This window comes from Juglans microcarpa x Juglans regia, chromosome 3S (assembly GCF_004785595.1).
Source record: "Juglans microcarpa x Juglans regia isolate MS1-56 chromosome 3S, Jm3101_v1.0, whole genome shotgun sequence".
Taxonomy (NCBI): domain Eukaryota; kingdom Viridiplantae; phylum Streptophyta; class Magnoliopsida; order Fagales; family Juglandaceae; genus Juglans; species Juglans microcarpa x Juglans regia.
The window spans coordinates 19,476,139-19,497,096 of NC_054599.1; the positions used below are offsets into that span (position 1 = coordinate 19,476,139).

At 38.5% G+C, this 20,958-nt stretch overlaps 3 protein-coding genes across 10 annotated transcripts; 1 reads left to right on the forward strand and 2 right to left on the reverse strand.

Annotated features, from left to right (window-relative positions):
- Positions 1-4,914: 4,914 nt before the first annotated feature.
- On the reverse strand, positions 4,915-9,604 carry LOC121257177 (transcription termination factor MTEF1, chloroplastic). Of its 2 annotated transcripts, none has more exons than XM_041158092.1 (3): positions 8,642-9,604; positions 5,508-5,579; positions 4,915-5,391 (listed from the first exon to the last, which is right to left on the reverse strand). In XM_041158092.1, the coding sequence occupies exons 1-2, from the start codon at positions 9,529-9,531 to the stop codon at positions 5,576-5,578; spliced, it is 894 nt and encodes a 297-aa protein (XP_041014026.1). In that variant the 5' UTR covers positions 9,532-9,604; the 3' UTR covers positions 4,915-5,391; positions 5,508-5,575. The 2 variants fall into 2 exon arrangements, with proteins under 2 accessions (XP_041014026.1, XP_041014025.1); XM_041158091.1 differs by having other exon boundaries at positions 4,915-5,368; positions 8,642-9,603.
- Positions 9,605-10,499: 895 nt separating this feature from the next.
- LOC121257175 (agamous-like MADS-box protein AGL30) lies at positions 10,500-16,688 on the forward strand. 6 transcript variants are annotated; one of them, XM_041158087.1, is made up of 13 exons: positions 10,500-10,824; positions 11,225-11,410; positions 12,241-12,297; positions 12,404-12,422; positions 12,539-12,603; positions 12,713-12,728; positions 12,820-12,881; positions 13,005-13,101; positions 14,496-14,546; positions 14,639-14,766; positions 15,051-15,417; positions 15,860-15,908; positions 16,242-16,688. In XM_041158087.1, the coding sequence occupies exons 2-13, from the start codon at positions 11,226-11,228 to the stop codon at positions 16,319-16,321; spliced, it is 1,176 nt and encodes a 391-aa protein (XP_041014021.1). In that variant the 5' UTR covers positions 10,500-10,824; position 11,225; the 3' UTR covers positions 16,322-16,688. The 6 variants fall into 6 exon arrangements, with proteins under 6 accessions (XP_041014021.1, XP_041014019.1, XP_041014022.1 ...); XM_041158085.1 differs by having other exon boundaries at positions 10,502-10,824; positions 12,238-12,297; XM_041158088.1 differs by having other exon boundaries at positions 10,503-10,824; positions 14,499-14,546.
- Positions 16,689-17,807: 1,119 nt separating this feature from the next.
- LOC121257178 (expansin-A15) lies at positions 17,808-20,571 on the reverse strand. Of its 2 annotated transcripts, none has more exons than XM_041158094.1 (4): positions 20,417-20,571; positions 20,142-20,272; positions 19,711-20,023; positions 17,808-18,686 (listed from the first exon to the last, which is right to left on the reverse strand). In XM_041158094.1, coding segments are annotated over exons 1-4 (753 nt in total). In that variant the 5' UTR covers positions 20,419-20,571; the 3' UTR covers positions 17,808-18,379. The 2 variants fall into 2 exon arrangements, with proteins under 2 accessions (XP_041014028.1, XP_041014029.1); XM_041158095.1 differs by having other exon boundaries at positions 20,356-20,510.
- Between the last annotated feature and the right edge of the window lie 387 nt (positions 20,572-20,958).

A 20,958-nucleotide genomic window follows, 5' to 3' on the forward strand; every position in this document is an offset into this window, starting at 1 on the left:
ATCCTCACGAACTATCAAAAAAACCAACAGGTGTGCCGTTAACTAGAACTGCGAACCAGACGGTTGAAATACAATGATGCATCCATGAAATCCACATATCCCCAAAGCCACACCTCTCAAGCAGGTATAAGAGGAATTCCCAGTTCATATGATCATATGCCTTCTCCATGTCAAACTTGCAAAGAACACCTGAACCTCCCTCCCGTAGTCTATGGTCCAGGCACTCATTTACAATGAGTACTAAATCAAGAGTTTGTCTCCCACGAATAAATGCATTCTGAGACTTGGAAATAATAAGTTCCAACATTGGACTAAGCCGGTTGGCAAGAATCTTTGAAATAATCTTATAAACACTACTAACTAGGCTTATTGGATGAAAGTCCTCAATAGTCGAAGCCCCTTGTTTCTTGGGAATGAGAGCAATGAAGATCGTATTAAGGGATTTTTCAAACTTTTGAAAAGAGTGAAATTCACTAAAAACTTGCAAACATCACCTTTGACAATGTCCAAACAAGTTTGAAAGAAACCCAAAGAAAAACCATTCGGACCAGCGCTTTATCTTTAGCCATACCAAAGATGACATTGTAAATTTCTTCTTCAATGAAAGGTCTCTCCAAAACACTCACACTCTGTGAGTCAATTGCCTCAAAGGGCAAGGCATCAAGCTTCGGCCTCTAAGAATCCGATTCTGTGAGAAGGGTTTCATAGTAATGTACAATATGGTTTTCTAGCTCCGGAGGAGAAGATAACACCTGAGAGCCTAATTGAAGCGACTCAATAGCATTGTTACGCCGATATGAATTAGCCACTTTGTGAAAAAACTTTGTGCACCTATTACCTTCTTTCAACCAAATGGCCCTAGATTTTTTATGCCATGAAGTTTCCTCTGACAACAGAACCCTCTCCAAGTTTGTCATAACCATACCCTTCCTCAATAACACCTCCTTCGAGGTATCTCCCAATAATTCTTTACCTTCTAGCTTTTGCAGTTCCTCCAACAGTGTAGACTTCTGATTATCAATGTGACCAAAAACTTCCAAGTTCCACTTCTTTAGGTTTCAGAGTCTTCAACTTGCCTGCAAAAATGAAACTTGGAGTACCAATAAACTGATATGATGACCACCAAGCGCGCACCATCTCTACAAACTCCTCTGCTGTTAGCCACATGTTTTCAAACTTAAAATACCGACGACCCCTGTGCATACCCCCACAATCTAAAAAGATAGGAAAATTATCTGAACTGACTCGAGCTAACCGTTTCTGACTTACTTCCGGATAGTGGGCTTCCCACGAAGGAGAGACAATGAATCTATTCAATCTTGACCAAACCCATCCGTTTGACCAAGTGTACTCACCCCCTACCAGGGAGAGATCCATGAGGTCCATATCAAAGATAAACCAGAGAATTCCTCCTTGGCCATAGAATTTCGATGATGCCCTAATCGTTCGCTAGGAAAGCGAGTAATGTTAAAATCACCCCCCATACACCACGGCACGTCCCATAAGGAGTATAGACCCGCCAACTCCTCCCACAACCTTCTATCCTTGTCTGCGTTAGGACCATAAGTACTTGCAAATGCCCATTCCCATCCATCAGCCACATTTTTTAATAAAGTCGCAACCGAGTAATCTCCAATACACTCAATCGCCTCAATCACTCTTTTATCCCACATTAGTAAGACTCCACTTGAGGCTCCCAAAGAAGCCAAATAAGTCCTACCCACGTGCGAGCACCCCTATAAACTTCACACCATTCTTCTATCAATGAATTCCAACTTTGTTTCATGAAAACTTACCACATCACCCTTCCACAACCGCAATAATGATTTGATGCAAAGATATTTATTGCGATCATTGAGCCCCCGTACATTCCATAATAAAATCTTAGGCTTCATAAGAACTTGGATTGCCCCTCCATTTCGATCTATCCCTTCCGCCACTCTCTTCCTTCACATCATAATTAATGAAACAAATTAGCCTTCTAAGTTCTCTATCCTACTTTGTAGCTGATTTTGAATGGCTAGCTTCAAGTGCTATGAGAAGAGCCTTAAATTGTTCTTCGTAACCTCCAAAAGAAATTTCAATAACAACTTGAATCTCTTCTACCTTCTTAAAAATCCAATTTGACGAACAACTCCCAAATTTAGAGCTGGAGAGAGAGGGGGGGTGTACAAAGAGGAGTCAGAACGGCCCCCTCTTCACCAGGACTAACAAAAGCTAATAAGCCCAGTTCCGAACCACATACTAAATCTGGTTCACCACTGGATACCACCAAGTTTTCAGAAAGTCTCAATTCTTCGAACCCATCCCCAGACTTATTCTCATCAACAAAACCCATCTCCAGTGGTAGAATGGCTAACGGAGACCCTTGAAACAAAAAACCACGCTTTGGCAAGTCTAATTGCACTGGGAGCACAGCTAGGCCTCCGACCACCACGCACGACTGGGTCTATGCAATCTCCAACGACAGCCCACACGACGGCAACAGAAAATCAACACTCAACGGCCCATCCTCTGCCAGCTCCTCTACCAACTCGCCATCCTCAACATCCTCACGTCGAGGTAACTGTACCGGCTCACCGTGATGGTCGACAGCGACCGGTGAAACTTTCTATGCCGGTGTGGAGTCAGGCAAGACGCTTATCGGCACCGAAATATACTTCTTGACACTGCAGAAGCTCGAGTTTGTTTCTCTAGACTCTGCCGACACACTCCCATCGACCCCTTATCACGCGGCTGATTCTATGTAGATTCCGACGACGAAAAGCGACAGCGTAGGTTCAACTCAACAACTCTAAACCCTACTGACGCCAACTCCGGCACCCCAGACCTCGCTGGTGAACCCACCACCGCCTCCGACGAACCCACCACCATCGACATTGACCCCTGACCCACCGCACATCTCCAGGCAGGCTTCTAGGCCTGAGAGAGGGGTTGGGCCTGTGTGTTGGAAGGTTGTGCCACTTGAAAACAGGTTTGCGGTTCAGGCCCACCAGAAGCCACATTCTTTCCCTTTAAACCAAGAAACTCGTCTACAGAAACACCCTTAAGCCCATATAGAGAGCCTTTTCCCTGGCCCATTACGGGATCCTTCTCCATCTGCAATCCCTCCTCAATGCAGCGTTTTAAAATCCTCATATTCAGGTGTAAACGCCTCACTTGCGTCTCCATCTCAGCCAAAGTATGCAGCACAGTTACCATACTTGGCCTCGACAGACACCTGCCCAGACTTACGTTTTCATAGAGCTGCGCCTTCACCAAAGTGGAAGTAACGCCTGTCCCCTCTGCGGGTTTTAGAGCTCGAGATACAGCCTCACTGTACAAAGTGAAGACTTGGTGCCCCATCGGCAGAGGAGGAAATATCTATGGGCAGATCCCTCTGTTATTCCCTCCCAAAACAAAGGAAGTTGCAGAAATTTCTTTCAACAACTCTCCAAAATTCCTCCAACCTACCCCTTTCCTCCCTTCCGGTATCACTAGTAGGCCGCGCCGTTTCTCTCACCAAATTCCGATAGGGTGAAAAAGCTCCCATAAGAGTTACACTGCCTTTGCACCACCAATACCTGAGAACCATTTCTTCGGGATTTGAGGAAAACAGAGGACCCCTCAAAAGCAACACCTTCCTTCACCATGATGGTCAGCCATCCCAACGAGTCTTGATCAATGAAAATGTGATTCACAGCACGACAGCTGCTCTCAGTGATTCTCCACCACCTTGCATTCATCTTCTTGAACTCGAAACATTTTTTTATCACTAATAGCATTCCTACTAGACCCCATCACAACACAACTACTCATAAAGAAACTGAAAAAATTGAGGTTGAGCTAAATATGGATAAAGTACGTTTGAAACTTTGAACCTAAAAAGGCTCTGGCCTTTATTGATAGATACACAATGACCATCTGTCATAATACCTACTCTACTTTACTTCTTCCCTCAATTGTATGAGAACAAAAATATACAGATTAAGAAAAGGGCTAGGCCAATTGTGCCGGTCCATGTCCCAAAACTAAACAAAGTGATGTTAGAACTCTACCGATAACATGTGACTTATCAAGACTCATATGCCCTGTGCTACAACTCAAACGACCCAAGGTTGGGAGTTGAGGACAAGATTCTCTTTTGAAAGTGAGAAAGTGAAAGCGAGAAAATAGAACAGAACAAATGTTGCGGAAAGATGTAGGGCAAGAAATATTCCATAACAACTAATCTCAGAGCTCATGTTTGAGTCCATGGTACATGCCGCAATGAAACCAACCAAAACCCCATCAAATACACGTTAAGAACTGTATTGTGTGACAGAAAACCTTATGCTCAATCGGTGCGTCAAGGCAATTTTCAAACAAGAGTCAGAATAGTAGTCTAGGATAACCAGTGATCAACATTAAAAATTTCAAACATTCGTGGCAATCAAAAAACAACATTCTGAGTGCATTAGCTAAACTTCCATCCAAAAACTCAATATCAGCTTTCAAATTCCACTTCTCCATTCTCTTTCATGCTAAATGGACACTTATGGACGAAACAAATGTGAAAAAAAAAATACCCACATTAAAACAGACAAACTCCCTATGGCGATAAGAATGCCATAATCACTACAATATTCATGTATTTGGAAAACTGAATGGAATACCAAAATTTGATCCAAGTAGGGAAGGCAAAGCAAAAAAGAGAGCTACAAAAACTGTTAAACAAATCAAATTCCCATAAATTAGGCATACTCAATGCCTGAGTTCAGATCGCGTTCATAATCACTTAATAGAACTTGGATGATGTCCACCGCCCCTCCAAAAAAAAAAAAAAACAGAAAGGAATAGAAAAGAAAATGACTGATGGAGGATTTATATGTATGCAGTTTCTTCTTGATCTTATAAATTTTCCAGACAACCTAAAAGGATAAAATAGATCAAATATAGGATCATCCAGCCAATAAAATTTGGCAACATTATTTATTGTATCAAATTTACATAACTCTGTTAGCTACAGGGTGAGGCCATGGTTTTCCCACATTTCATTATGTGACATAATGCAGTGGCGCATATAAAATAAAACAAGAGAAGGACCCGAGCAATTCAAATTAACGTGAGGTGACTTAAGAGTGTAACAATTTAATAAAGATTACACTATATGCAGGATATTGCAGAAATAGGTATGACCAGCAGTTCCAGAAGAGACCAAAACACATGGTTATGCACTCCTTTTGGAAACAATTTCCACTAATACCTGGATGCAGAAAAGTAACAGTCATTGTTTAAACTCTAAAGCAGCCTTTCCAAAAACATGATTTGCCATGCACATCCAGTCCTTATCACGTCAACGACTGAAAATTTGAATACCAGAAAGATAGGCCCCTGTACAGGCAGCTCCCTGCAGGTGCATAATTACCAGAACTAATATATCACTCAGACTGTAGGTGTTAATCAAGGATACTATCTCAAAAGACAACTAATAAAGGCTAGCTTCACAGTTCGTTTCTTGGATTCAAGTCTAAATTGATGATACTTACTCGCTCCCATTCTTGTTGACCCCAGAAGTTGACAATATGCTCCCTCCAGAGAGTTGAACAAAATTCTTTTAGCTGGTAAAACAACAAAAAAAGCCTCCATTAATGCCAATTTCAACCTTTTATTCCTAGTCTACCTTCTATCTGCTTATCTTCATTTTTCTATTTGTATAGGGAACATCAAGTTATTCTCTTGAATCAGTAATTCATGTATGTTAAGCCATTCAAGTAGACTCTGCCCTTAAGAACATATCTAGGCACCTTCTCATAACCATCACCAACTTCTGCAGTCTATCTACATTAGTTATAATTAGCACAAGGCACATTCCAAGTAAGAGTTCAAATCCTTGTAAAAAAATATAAATGAAATGATGCTTTTTTGATAGGTGAAAAAAATATGAAATGATGCTTATTAGAAAAGAAAATGAGGCAGATATATATGAGAGGCATCTAAGAATTAAGCACAGAATCTTGTCGTTTTCCCCCTACCCCTGCTCCCTAGACAAAAGAGAAAAAAAAAAAAGGAAAAGAGAAAACAGAGAGACAAAGGGAGAAAAATGCCAATAAAAGAAGGTTTCAATAAACGAATTTAAAAGAAAAATTCTACTCATCATCCTTACACCACACATAATTTTTTATTTTTTTATTTTTTTTCTCTTACCAAATATGTGGTTTATGGATAATGAGTAGAAGAACTCAATTAGTTTAGGAAGAATAAAATAAAAATAAGTGTAGTGTGTGGTGTGTGGAGATGATGAGTAGCAACGCTCATTTTAAAAACAAACATGAGGAGAAGGCGTTTTGCCCCATACAAGCCCTATGGAGCAAATGGGTAACATGTGCCTCATATATTACAAGGTGATTCTTCCTTAGACCAAAGCATAGATTTAAAAGTTCCAAAACCACAGACCTTAGTTTGAAAAAGCAAAAGGAAAGCACTGAATTCTAGATTGCGCACAACCCTAGTTTGTAAGTCAATTTGACCTCACAAACTCATAAGCAGGAACAATATATGATACATAACTGCCAAGTTTAAGCAAATCTCCTGGAGCACCTTGAGACCCTGGAAAAGAAAATATGTTTTGATAGCTGTGTTCTCAAATAGATCCCAAGACAGCGAAATGTGAATCTGCTTGGTCTCCTCCATCCCTACAAACCAACAAGGGGCAGCACTTGCCCTCAAAAGAACCAAATCTTGAAGCATTTTCAAGTTCATGCCAAGTTGAGTTACCCCCAAGAGTCTCTTAGTGGGTTCATTCCCATTTAAGAAAATAATAATAATAACTTTTTTTTTAATTTGAAAAACCAATTTTAATTTCAGAAATTTAAAAAATGGATGGTCCACCACAATCCACCCCTTGCATGATGACCCAAGAGGTCCCATCCCAATCTTCTTGCATGAGCAGGCCGACAAGGGGCTGCCTTTCCTCTTCTTCTTTTTTTTTAAAAAAAAAAAATTATAGCATTAGCTTTAAAATTAAAAAAAAAAAATCACAAGTGAATTTTTTTTGAAATGTCGAAAGACAATAAGTATGAAGTGGCGTAACTAATGGTTTGCTAACAGAACACTGACGGAGGGAGTGATTTGATCAAATCTGAAATTTCAGGATTTTTTTTTTGATAGGTAATCAAGAACTTTATTCACAAGAAAATGAGGCATAGCCCAAGTGCACAGGAAGTATATATGAGAAGTAAATAACTAGGGTTTACAACCAAAAGTAGAAAATCATGGACATTTAGACCATTAAAGTCCCCCCACCCATAAAAACAAGGTTTCAAAGAAAAGAACTTTAACCTCATCCATTGTCCTCTCACAATCCTCGAAGCTTGTATAGGGCCATCTTCCATATTGCTGCCACTTGAGGATTGCCTTCGAATCCTCCCCAGCTTGCTAGAAAATCCACCAGCCTACTAGGCATGACCCAGGATAATCCTATTCCCGCAAAAAACTCATCCCACAAGATCCTGGACACCTCACAATGTCGAAGCAGGTGATCTACTGATTCCCCATTCTTTTTACACATGGAACACCAATCTACCTCAGATTGTCTGCAGTAAGAAACTTGTCTAGGGATGTTGTCCAAAAAGTACAAATTAAAACTCTTGGGATCATTCTATCCTAAAGGCAAACTACAGGGACAATTTTAGTAATTAATCCTAATAGAAATGGGGTAAGTAATCATGAGCAGGACTTTAGCAATGACTACATTTCCCAAATGGCTAGCTTGTCAAAATTCCCCTGTTCAAGGACAAAAGGTGCACTAAAATTGCAAGTTCAAAAAGGGTACCCTCAGGATGATAGATTCCTTCCTTGCACTGCATACCAATAATCTTGTGAACAACTCAGGTACTCACAGGTTGCTCCTGATCAAGTTGCAGCAGTTCTAGGTATATAGACAACACACGTGTAAAGGGAAGTCTTGAGCATCATTCACTCACAGAATTCAGACACGAGATCAAGTAGGATCCTGAAGCAAACCCCCTTAGACTAGGGCTAAAATAGCATATGTTAATTAAAGGGATTGTCAAGTTCAGGAAAAAAAGGTCAGAATAGTACCAAAGCTAATGGTTGAGATTGCATTGCAGTAGGAACTTATTATTAACCACCAGAATAGTTATTTTGTATGACTTGGAAACTCCATAATAGGACCAAATGTTACTGTTGGATTTGCAGAAAAAACCTTTTTTCATCTCAAATTCTAGGAAGTAAAAGATCCTTGATACAAGGAAGAGTTTTAAATCTAACTGAAAGCATTATTCAACAAAGTGAAGCATGCTCTCTTTATATAAACACTGTATAATAAGTGAATCCTATCACAATATTAACAGAGTATGTATAACTTAAGCTATCGACTTTGTTCATGCGTAAAAAAGTTTCATAATTTCAGGTACGTCTCACATTTTGCCAACCAGATCATGTCTATAGATTTAATGCAAACATTAGATACAAAGCTACCCAAACCAAAGTTAACACGTTGCTTTGTGTGACTTGTGAATATTTCATTGCAGGAAACCATAGAAACTTGTTCACTGAAACATACATGACATACACACCTAATCTCACAAAATCTCAGTCTTACTATCAATTCAGTAAACAAAATTACAAGCACCAATAAACTTTTGAACACATCAACTACCTGCCCTCGACCGACCGCAGCCTCATCTCTATCAACCGTGCATTGAACTCTCCATCGCTAACCTTTAACATCTCAGACAACGAAAGCGAAAATCCGTGAAAGACCAAAAGTCTATGCCTGGGCATAATCTTTCCCTCCAAACTAAACGAGAAATACTGCGGAAACCTCTTCAATTCCACGAGGTCCCCCTTCATTTCCTCCAAGAAATACTTCACCTTGGGAGTATAATTATTTCTTATACTAAACGTCAACAACCCAGGTGATCTCAGCACCATGTTGACCACATCCTCGTACGAAAGCCCCAAACTCTGTAAAAACCGAATCTTGGGTAAAAGGGTACCTTCGACGCTGGAAACCAACAACAATGTGGTTTGGCAGGTGATGGAGTTGGGCCCGACGAAGCCCAGGCCCTTCAAGAAAGACAAGGCGGGTCTCAGCTGGTCGGTCACGCTGCAGACCAAAAGTCTGGGGCACCGGATAATGGACTTCGAGAGGTCCAGGAAGGGGATGGAGACCTCGTTGAGGAGGAAATCGAAGATGGGGTAGAGGTCGGAGTGAGGGTCGGAGGTGAGAAGCTGGGGGTGCATGTCGAGGATGCGGCCGATGGCTGAACGGGCGATACCGAATGAGAAGAGGCAGTGCTCGACGGAGACGAGGGAGGAGAGAGGGGCGGAGCGGAAATTTGGGTTCAATCGGAGGGCCTTGTGGGAATTAACGTTGAGGTTCTCGAGGTAGATTATTTTCTCGCGGAAAAGGATGCCGGCGTCGGAGGTGGAGGTGGGAAGAGAATGCCTGTGGAGAGAGAGGGAGGAGGATGGAGTTTTGGATGGTTTCGGGGATTGAGATATGAGAAGGAAGGTTTGAATTGGGAGATGGGACCGTGTGGTCATCGTTGTTGAAGGAGCTGAGTAGTAGGCGTAGCAGAGGGTCAGGGGACACTCGCTGCTTTATTGCTATCCAAAATAGATGCTTGAAGCTAAATTAATAATAATTCCTCAATTTTTTCTAGCTTTTATTATAATTTTTTTACCTTCATTCCAATTTCCATATTAAAAAAAAAAAAAAAAAAAAAAAAGACTTAAATTTCATCACCCGATATTAATTAAGAAAAGAAAATATACCATGATTCATTTTTACTCGTGTAATTTGATAATAAGAATACGGAAAATATTTACAATTTTAAAATGTATGAATTTTATATATATATTTTTAAAAAAATAAATATAAGATTTACATAAAAAATATATTTTTTTATAATAAATTCTGTTATTTTTTAAAATAAGTATTCAAGATTTGTATGTTCTAAAACTGTATCTAATATTATTTTTATCAGAATAGTATTATACTCATTGAGGAAGTAGTCCGAGAATGGTTCCCAAAAAAGACAAATCCCCTTCTTTTTTTTTTTTTTCATAGATTTTTTTTTCTTATAATCTTAAACATTTTAAACAAAAAAGAATTACAACATTATTTCAAAAAAAAAACATCATTAATCACTAAAAAAAAAAAAAGTGTCAGAATCCATGTCGAGACCAACTCTCGATAGCTCTATCATTTTCCTTTTTATTGACAGCATTTGTTTGTTTTCGAAAAATCTCGGTAAGTTTTTGCAAGCAAGTGAAGGTTAATGGTTTTTTAATAAAGGATCAATGGGTATGATCGAGTTGGGCAGTTTTGGTTCAAAGGTTTCAACTGCCACTGGTTTCCAAAGCCATAACCTGACTAATCAAAACTGCTTACCGTCTTGCATTTTCCTCTAAAGAGACGATCAAAACCTTGGTATTAATATCTGATAATGGAAATAAGATGGGCAAAGTAGGAATTGCATACCAACCGCCCAAACCAACCGAAGTTTCAGCGACAATGTCCAAAGTGTTCAAGCAACAACATGAGGCTCATGGGCGCCAAGGGCACAAAATTAACAACCGACTTTGTTTTGGTCGGTTTTGGGGATTTCTGACCCTTCCGATTCTCCCGCTTGCCTCCACGACCGATTTTGCCGGTCACCCGGTCGTGTTATTTAACCTATATGTAAGCTCGCGCCTCTCCAGCCTCGCGCTCCTCTCTCTCTCTCTCTCTTCTCTCTCTCTCTGCAATTGAATCTCCTCTTGTGTGAATAATCTGGCTATCCCACCGCATTTCAGACGTTTGGATATTGCAATTGCTTGAGTTTCCTCGTCTGGGTAAAATTTTTTATTTCGTACTCTGTATGTTGCTTTTGCAGACTGTGTTACCTCTTATACACTGCAAAGTTTCTATGTGTGTTTTAATTTGTTTGGTAGTGATTCTAGCTATATTGCTTAAAAGGGTTTGGCCAATTTTGATTGATTGATCTTTGGGTTGTTCAGTTTTCAATTGTTTCAATTCCCTAAACCGCAGAGGAGTGAGTTTGATTCATTTTTGTTTTTTAATTTTAAGGATTCTCTGGGGCAACATAACAAAAACAAAAAACTATAGTTTTGAAATAGAAGCATAAGAATGTTGTATCATGGGGCAACATAATAATTTTTAGGTAGGGTTCTTGGAAACTTTTGGGCTCTCATTGGATAATCTGGACTAAGTTTTGTTGGTTAAATTATACAGGATGGGAAGGGTGAAGCTAAAAATAAAAAGGTTGGAGAATACAAATGGTCGTCAAGCGACTTATGCCAAAAGGAAGAATGGCATCATGAAGAAGGCAAACGAGTTATCCATTCTATGTGATATAGATATTATTCTTCTTATGTTCTCACCAACGGGCAAGCCTTCATTATGCAGGGGAATGCGCAGGTATTCTCAATTGCACTCCTAAGTATTTACATATCCTGAAATCAATAATTAATTTCTTTTAAGGACAATGATGGTCTAGACTCAGTAAAGTAGGTAATGCATCAAATTTGGTTAGTTCTTGGTATAATTTGTGCCCATTAAATCAATGAAGACCGTCTAATCCATTAAACATAAGTCATGGTTTTTTTCTATCACTTGTGAATATTGTGGAGGATTATTTAAGAAATTAAAAGGTACGATGCATCATTGATTCGTTCTTCCAGTTTAGGAAAAATAGTGCCCAATTATCAGAAATATAGGAAAGAGATCCAAACATGACTTCATTATCAAATTTTTATAATAGAGCTCGAAAAACTTTAAATTTTGAAGGAACTAGATCGTGCATATAAAACAAGTATGGGAAAGTGAAATGTGAGGAAAAATGCAAACTTTAGGAAGTTAATATAATTATGTTGGCAGAATAATTAGGGGATGGTTTGTGAATTGAAGAAAGCACCTTGAGAATATTGTTACTAGTACAAGTAGTGCTCATGATATTCATGCATCAGTGTGGAATCTGGATGACTTTCAAGTGGCCACGCACATATTATTAAATTATTATTTTGTTTAAGATTTCAATTTATTAGGAAGGAAAGGCAATCAAGGGGTATTATAGGTTGGTCTACAATAAAATCTAAGAAAAGAATAAAAAGAGCGTAGTATTAGTATTGATATTATCATCATTAGCATCAGTTCTAATTATTATTACCATAACAACATTAATATTTATTAATTAATATTTTCCCTTTTGTTATTTTTTCTCCTTTCCTATTCTTTGGTGAATTTAGTAGCATCGAAGAGGTTATTGCAAAATTCGCACAGCTAACTCCACAGGAAAGGGCAAAAAGGTACATTAAAAAATTCCCACTGGAACAACTGCATTGTTTTACATCATTTAATTGACTTATATGAACACGACAATGTGATTGAACCATTTTTACTGGATTGGAACAGGAAGTTGGAAAGCCTTGAAGTAAGTTGTCCTAGGACCCATCCTTCACCTTATTTCCTATGTCAGTTTGAACTTAGTATGTATTATCATCATCCTTGTCTGTATATGATTTTTTTCTTTTCTCTTTGAGAGTTTAGGCACTCAAGAAAACATTTAAGAAGTTGGACCATGATGTAAATGTACAAGAATTTCTCGGTACGAGGTATGTAAAGTCAACATAAATTTGATCCTAGTGGAACTTATTAGATTTACTATGGTTTTACAAAATACAAAAGTGAACTAAATTTGTTTTCCTTTTCTTCTTGTTTCAGCACTCAAACAGTTGAGGTATGCGTGCAAACCGATTATTAAGGTATTATCTATTATCATTTCGATTCTTGCTGCAGACAATTTATTTCTATTAAATCGGTTTGAGCAGGATCTGACTAACCAAGCAAATGCATTGGAGACCCGACTTTCTGAAATACATAAAAGACTTAGGTGAATGTCTGGTTATACTTGGTTGTATAGCTTAGTTGTTTGGTTTCATTTATTTATACTGTAATTATATGATAAAATGATCAGCAATCCCCAACTAATTTTCTCTTATTTTGACTTCTGCAGCTATTGGACTAACCTCGATAAGATCAACAGTGTAGAACATTTGGGGCAAATGGAAGATTCACTTAGGGAATCACTCAACCAAATTCGAACACATAAGGTATGTTTTTCATTTCTATTGTTGGTTTCATTTTAGGAAGTTCACCTTTAATTTTCTCTTTACTAAAATTAAGCTCCTCAACTCCTATGGTTGGCAGTGGGTGGTATAAATAACTTTGCTGCAGACTTTGGGACTTGACTAATAACTTTGTGGTTTCTTGTAATCGAAAAAAAACAAAACAAAACTGTGGTTTCTTCATAATAAGAAGAAAATAATATGATGTATTCAGAATCAGTGCATGATCTAGGGTGCTACCCGCCCCCCTCACCCACATGGGCGGGGTGGTCATTTTCCACCCCAGCCCCGCCCTGAGCCGCTGTCTGTCCTCCCCATCTAACAGACAGCGGATTTTTCAACCCACTGCCTGTACTTTGCTTAGCCAAACTCTAGTTATACAAACCCAAAGATCCATACCCCAAATATTCAGATCCATACCCCAAATCTTCAAATTCATACCCCAAATGTGTAGATCCAACAAGAAAATTAAAAAGAAAAAAAAATTGCGGTGAAGAACATCTTACCCATGGCCACGTCTTCGCCGTATGTCTTACAAAGAGACAAACAGCCAAATCGTGGCTGTGGGTTGCAAAAACCCACAGTTACGGCTTGGTCATGGGTCTGCACAAAGACCCACAACCAAGTCATGGTTATGGGTTTCTACATCCATGGCCATGGGTTGTAGTCTGTAGAGATTGATGGCCATGGGTCTGCAAGAAGAAATATGGACAAAGGTGAGGAGGAGGATGAGAAGGAGATGATTAAGAATAGGAGACCGAGACTTGGCCATTAGTGGAGACTATCAAACAAGAAGATGAAGTGAGTGGCGGGAGACTTGGGGGATAGAAGAAATTAGGGTAAAATTAGGGTTTTTTTGCTCCTATAATATGGGGCAGGCAGGTGGGCGGGTACCCATGCCCGCCCCCTACCCACTTTTATGTTTATGGTTTTTTATCCGCCCGCCCAGTAGCCGGCGGGTGGGGGCAGATGGCTGGGCGGGCTGGGTACGGGGGCATGCCCACCAGGCCTAGCATGATCCATATTTAAGAGAGAATACAGGAATTAGATTATCGGCATCTACAATATTATCAAGCACAATGAGAAGAATGGCTTGCTTGTGTATTTGTAAGGATTATTTGTACCTGAATCAGTTTTTATTATTTTGGAAAGTGCTGTAAAAGGATAAGAGAAACAATACAGTGCCAACACCTAGAGGCTACAGGTTTTGTATGACTTTACTTGAGGAGCCAAGGAAGATGAATCAATCAGAGATGGGAAAACGCATACGACCTAAATATCTTTTTCTTTTTCAGATTCTTCAAAAGTTAAACACCTCATAACATCTCTCTTTCATCATCAGCAGTTCTATAAACGTTAATGCCTTCTACTTGTTTTAGCAGGAAAATGTACAAAAGCAGCAACTGATGTCACTAGAATGCAGTAGTCAGGTAAAGAATGACTAAACTGGCGTGAGAATATTTTCCTCAAGTGTTTTCACGTTATGGTTATAGTATATAATCTAAACAGCCTTATCTTGCAGTTCCAACATGGGATGCATATACCCTTCACAATGGGTGCTGAGCAACAGCTCCAACCTTTCTCGTGGATTCCTAATAATGACAGCCGACATTTATTTGTACCTGAGGACCCACACTTACTTGCCCATAGGCGAGTGTTCTTTTATGAAGCCTTCTTTGTGATTCTCTGTCCAGACCTGTGTATGGCATGGTTACACTTTTTCTTAAGATATGAAAAACAAACAACATGAGAGGAATCCATATCGAAGCATCGTCTAATGAGAAGTATTCTATAAATAAGATAATTGTGTCTTAGCATATGATAAGAATGAATTGAAATGCAGTGAACATTTTGATTTATGTAAGAGTTCATTGATGATTGCTTGATCTAACAAGCGTAGTCAACTTATTGGATTTATTTTTCTTTTCTTTTAGGGATGTGGAGTGCTCTACGACTTCCTCCCTTGGGAGTTACTCTGGTTACTTTGGCACTGGAAAAAATTCAGAGATTCCTAATTCTGGGCAAGAAAATGGCATGATGAATGAGTTATCAAGAATTGCCCCTCTGAGGCTACAACTGGGTGGGCAATATCCTTACTTGCCATACAATCTCAATCTAATGAATGATAATACTAAATTCCAAACAGCAGTACAGATGAACCAACCAGAACACCCTGCAGATTATCACGTTAATGGAAGCTTTGAAACGCCTAGACCAGGGTTTGAGACTGCTCAGCATAGTTGGCCTTCCACATCCGGGCCTTGTCCTATTACTATGTTTGATGAGCATTTATATAATCAGGTATGCATCAAATTAAAATTTGTCCTGATGCTTTTTAAAAATGGTACAGTTGTCCCTATTTTTTGAACAGACTAATTTAACTTTAGGCTTCTAAATGTTTCTACTATAAATGAAATTAATAAACGGTGTCCTTGTTACCTTAAGAACAATTAGAGAGACAATTCTAACATGACTAACCAGTTAAAGACGGCAAATAGTCTTTTTGGCGATTCCGTCCACTGATTCACCATTTGTTCCTTTATATGATAACCAAAATGACCCCTTTTGGTCAGTGCCACCTTCAAGTTTGCTCATTAGTATGTAATCTGATTCATTTGCGATTATGGATGAACCTTGTATTCTGACAAGATTACCAAACATCTGTAGTTTGAATATCTAGGGTATTGTTTGGGTTTATTTTGGTAGGACTTGTACTAACAGAATCTTAAACTTTGGATTGAAGGCTGTTGCTACAGTTTCACCTTTTTCTCCCCCACCATGCAGTTTCTGCAGTGAGTAAATCTGATGTTATTGGGAAATCAATCAATGGTGAAGTCTCTTGAAAAATCCATCCATTGATCGCATCACGTTTTCTTCTTCCTATGATGACTTGCTACTCTACATAAAGAAATATAGTATATTTTTGTTTTGCTGAAAAGTAAGAAATATAGTACATACACCATGTATATGTAAACTTCTGTAATGTAATGTAGAACAAGAGCCTACACTCGTGAATAGAAAATTGAAATGGCATTGTTCTTTCCTTTTTTTTTGAGTTGGGAGGTTACCTGTGTCTTGGGTAATGGGAACAGTTCTGGATTCTTATAAACATTGTTTTGTTGCAGCAACCGAACTGAGATGCATGAGCTATCTGAGCATTTGTCCACAGAAGGTGTTCTTGAACTTGGATCTACTCATCCATTGAGATTTCTTTTCTCCTTTTTTTCCAATGGTTAGCTTTGCCATGAAAACATAGGAGGCAAGAAAGCAAGTGATTTATATCATAGGACTGCCCTGGCATTAGTCACTGGCCAGAAGCAATGATGCTGACTCCTTCAAGTGATTCATCTCAATTGTGATACTAAATCTTCTGTAAACGAATCATATAGTTATAGGTCTGATAAATTGTTTTGCTTCCTTCTCCATTTTTTTGGGTGTCAAAAGGACACTAATGGCTACCTAAATATGCCATCCTTTGCTCCCTCTCAGTGACATGAGCTGTAGATAACATAATGTATAGCAATGATAGTTACCCAAAATTACAAATATGTTCTAAGTATTTTTGTTTTGAATTCCATGTTGCATTACCCTCTCATCTCTTAGACATTATTTGTTTTATATCCCTTTCTAGAAAGGATAAACCTAATCAGCGGTCCTACCAATTGATAATATATGAGTAATGACCAGACTAATTTGCCTAGTAAAGTACTCCATCTAATTTTGGTTCTTCTTTGCTGGGAAGAAATGAAAAGAAAAGGAACGTATTTCTTTTGGTTCTAGCAACGTATTTCTTTGTGTTTTTTTAAAATTTTTTTATTATATAAATTTTTTTAACAATTTTAAATATTTAAAAAAAATTATAATATTATTAAAAATTATTTTCTTAATCACGAAGTAAAATAAAATTTATTTTCGTGATTAAGAAAATTTTTTTAATGATTTTTTATCTACTTTCTGATTAAGAAAGTATTTTTTTAATGATGTTTTAAATTTATTTTATTTTTTTAAAATACTAAAAAGTATTAAAAAATCTATATAAAAAGTAACTTAAAAAAAAACACATATAAAATAGTACTACATCCCAGCGGGAGCTCCCGGGGGATGTAGCATTGTCCAAAAGAAAAAGGAAACGTGTATATGTGTATGATGGTGTACTTTACAACAGAAACATGTCTATAGATGCAATGGTTATACAGTTGAAACTATATTACTTTTTCTTGAAATGGTATCTGTAGTAAGGTATCTTTACATACACAAGCTGTCTGTTAAAGAAATGAGTGTTCTAAAAGGAAACACATCTCGTTCTATCTAAAGTTGTTTTCTTTGTAAGAACCAACAGCGTGAATTCTGTTTCTAAAATTCAAATTCTGGCCTTATTTCGGGCGTCATTCTCAACCAACAACTTCTTTTCTTTTTTCCCTTTTTCCTTTTGTCAATTGGCATGTAAATGCACGCCACTGGGATGGGATTAGGATTTGAAGGGTTTTGGAAAGACGAACACCCAGAAAGATGTTGTACCCGTTTACTACAGTTCACTTGTAACACTTGGGACTTTAAAATCAAGTTCAAATTGCCTGTGTTACAGAAGCTTGTGCATTAAGGAGAGAGTCCTCTTTTAGACCAACTCATGAGAGATAAACGAATAAAGCATAAGAATCATAAAAGAAAAGAGTAAAATGAAAAACAGAACCTCATAAAAATTAGCACACTTTCTCATTACTGCTGGAAACTGAAAGTTTACACTTGCTAATTCCCAATACAGATCAAACATAAACAACCCAGGATGAGGAAATATTAGTCAGCAGAAGCTGAATACAATGACCTTAACAAGAAGCAGAACTAATCCTAAATACTCCCCTCCCAAAAATCCAAACACAAAAACTACTCAAATACTACTGGCGGGTGGTAAATAGTCCACCTCTGCCTACTTCTGCATCTCAACAGACGGGGGAGAAACAAAAAAAGACAGTAAGAACAGTGAGGGGACTCCCAAATAAAGGGTACCCTACAACAACACAACTAGACCATTTAAATTTAAAATGATTAAAAGGGCCATTTTAAAATAAGCCCTGATCATTTAGAACCCCAAGAAGTCAAAGACTGACACCCATACTAGAGTATACTAATCTAATAACCCTAGTATACTAAAAGAGAGTCACATACCCTACAGATACTATTATATGTAATGGGAAAGAGATAATAAAGTCCAAGGAAAATATGGGTAAAATATAGGTCAGTGGCAGGCACTGGCACATGGGAGTGTCTAGCGGAATTGAGCACCGCTGTAGGTCTGACCAAAGGACCAGCTGGCTGGGGCCACGTTGTAGGAGACCACACTTCTGCCGTCACTGGTGGTGACCTTGAAGGAGAGGCTCTGGCCGTTGAGGAGAGTGTTGCTCTGCCAGTTCTGGCCCCAGTTCCTTGACATTGCCTGCCACCCAGTTCTGGACCCTTTGATGGCAACGCCATGGACATCACCTGCACCACCCACGTTTGTTATGAGGACTAGGTTGAAGTAGGAGTGCCCATTGATGGTGAACCTTATGCCTCCCCTTCTCCTGCAGGGTACCCTACAAAAACCCCCCATCCAAAACACATGATGTTAGCATTTACCATCTGAAAGTCCAAAGTTAACTTGAACTTTTGTCCAGTAAAACAAAACACTTTTACTGCCTGGTAGTTATGGGGCAAAGCCTACCAAATATGAGTTAAATGTCAATTAACACTGTTTTGATGTCTAAAATGTGTAATAATGCTGCTAAATGTCCAAGACACCCTTTTTTGAGTTCACATTTTTTGTTTTTTTTTTCTTTTCATATTTTTTATTATATTTAGATATTTTTAAAAAATAAAAAAATATAATAATATACTCAAAATCACTTCTCTAAATAAAAAAAAATTAAAAAAAAAAATACTAGGGCGGTCAAACAAACGCGGTAAAGAAACTTTTCCCGTACTGTAAATATCAGACCTGTTTGGGTACACAGCCTAGACCTTTCACAATCATGGAAAGATAATACTACTCTTCCCTCTATATTTTACCGCTCAACCGCTTTATTTTTTATTTTTATTTATTTTTTTACTGATTAAGAAAATATTTTTTAATAAGATTATGATTTTTTTATTTTTTTTAAATCTTTAAAGTGTTAAAAAATAAATGTACGAAAAAGTAAAAAATAAAATAAAATAAAAACCTATAACTACTGGTGCGGTGACTCTAGCAGGACTCGAAATCTGATAGCACGAAACCTTAATTTGCAAGGAAATGACAGATCTCCTGTTTATTTGGTTTCCGAAACTTGAAAAGAGGACTGTTTCTATAATTACTGCCTACGAAGTCTACTTTCAACCATCATATCCCTTGTTATAATGCCCAAGATTGTGTCTCGAGTCCTGCTAGAGTCATCGCTCCCAGCTACTCTGGGAGCTACCGATGGTTATAAGCTTATGTTTTTTTTTTTTTTCATACATCGATTTTTTAACATTTTTAAAAATTTAAAAAAAAATAAAAAAAATCATAATATTAGTGTTAAAAAATAAAAATAAAAATCATAATATTATGATTTGTAAGCCACAGGAACTATTCCACCATACCTTCTGTAAGCCACAGGAACTATTCCAGCTTTGTACTGAGCTATGTGCTGGAAGACAGGCTGAGAAAGATCAAAGTGGTGCTGAGGAGGGTTACACCAGCCCCCAGCATTATTAGGAAGAGCATTGTTTGGTGGGCAGAAATTGGTGGCCGTGACCAAGATGGAGCCAGGCAGGCACCATTTGCCGTCATTCACGCACTTAATCTCATAGCAAGAACCACAGCTTAACCCATTGTTGAACAGAGCTGTGCTCAGAGCTGCGGTGTTTGTCCCATACCCTTGGCTGTACAGGTTCCCATACCCACAAGCTCCACCTGTGCAGATCCCATCAACAAAAAGAAAAAATCAGCAAAAGGGGGAGATTTTAAACAAGAACTCCCCAAAGAAAGTAAAAAAACAAGATGCCCTGATCCATTGGCAAATGTTGCATACCCATTGTCCCAGAAGCATCACCCCCTCCATAGAAGGTGGCATGAGCATTGACCCACCCTCCACCATACCCATGAACAGACGAGACCATCGAAAGAAAACCCACCAAGAAAAACCCAGCGAGACCCATTTTCCTGCAAAATAAGAAAGGTAAAACATTTAGCACTTTCTGAAACCAACCCATCTCTAACAATGCACTAAGAATGTAACACTCAACATGTTCTTTCAGCACATGTGAACTTTAGAAGCGAAATGTGAGAGGAGACAGGATGATTTACATGGAGAGTGAATCTTAAAAGAACAGGTTTGGAGAGGAGATGTGAGGCGCTTGAGTGAAGAAAATGCAGAGGGGATAGGGACGAATATATAGAAATTTGGGGAGAGGGGGAGGGAGGACTGGCTATGTAGAGACTGCCACGACCAACTAACACTTTTTTAAGGAGGCTGTTGGCTGTTGGGACCACCAACTGCTAGGGGGGCATAAAGAGGATTTTGAAAGAGTGAAATCAAGTTCCTTTTATGAGTTTGAAAGGTTGGTTTTTTTTTTTGGTGGGTCGAAACCGCGTGGTTTTGTAGTTTTCTCAAAGGGAAATTCCCAGCAATCCAATGTGGGGTAGAGTGGCTTTTTCCTCTGATGGCTATTAAACTTCCATGCCCACATGCAAGCACATCCCCCTCATCCCCCTTTTTATTATCCGCATTTGCCCCTTTTCTCTTCCTCTTATCTGCCTTTTACCTTTTTCTTCTTCATTGTTTAATGTCTACTCCTACTTTCCTTTATTTAAGTACTTCTCTCACTATTCCACGCCATTCCTTTATT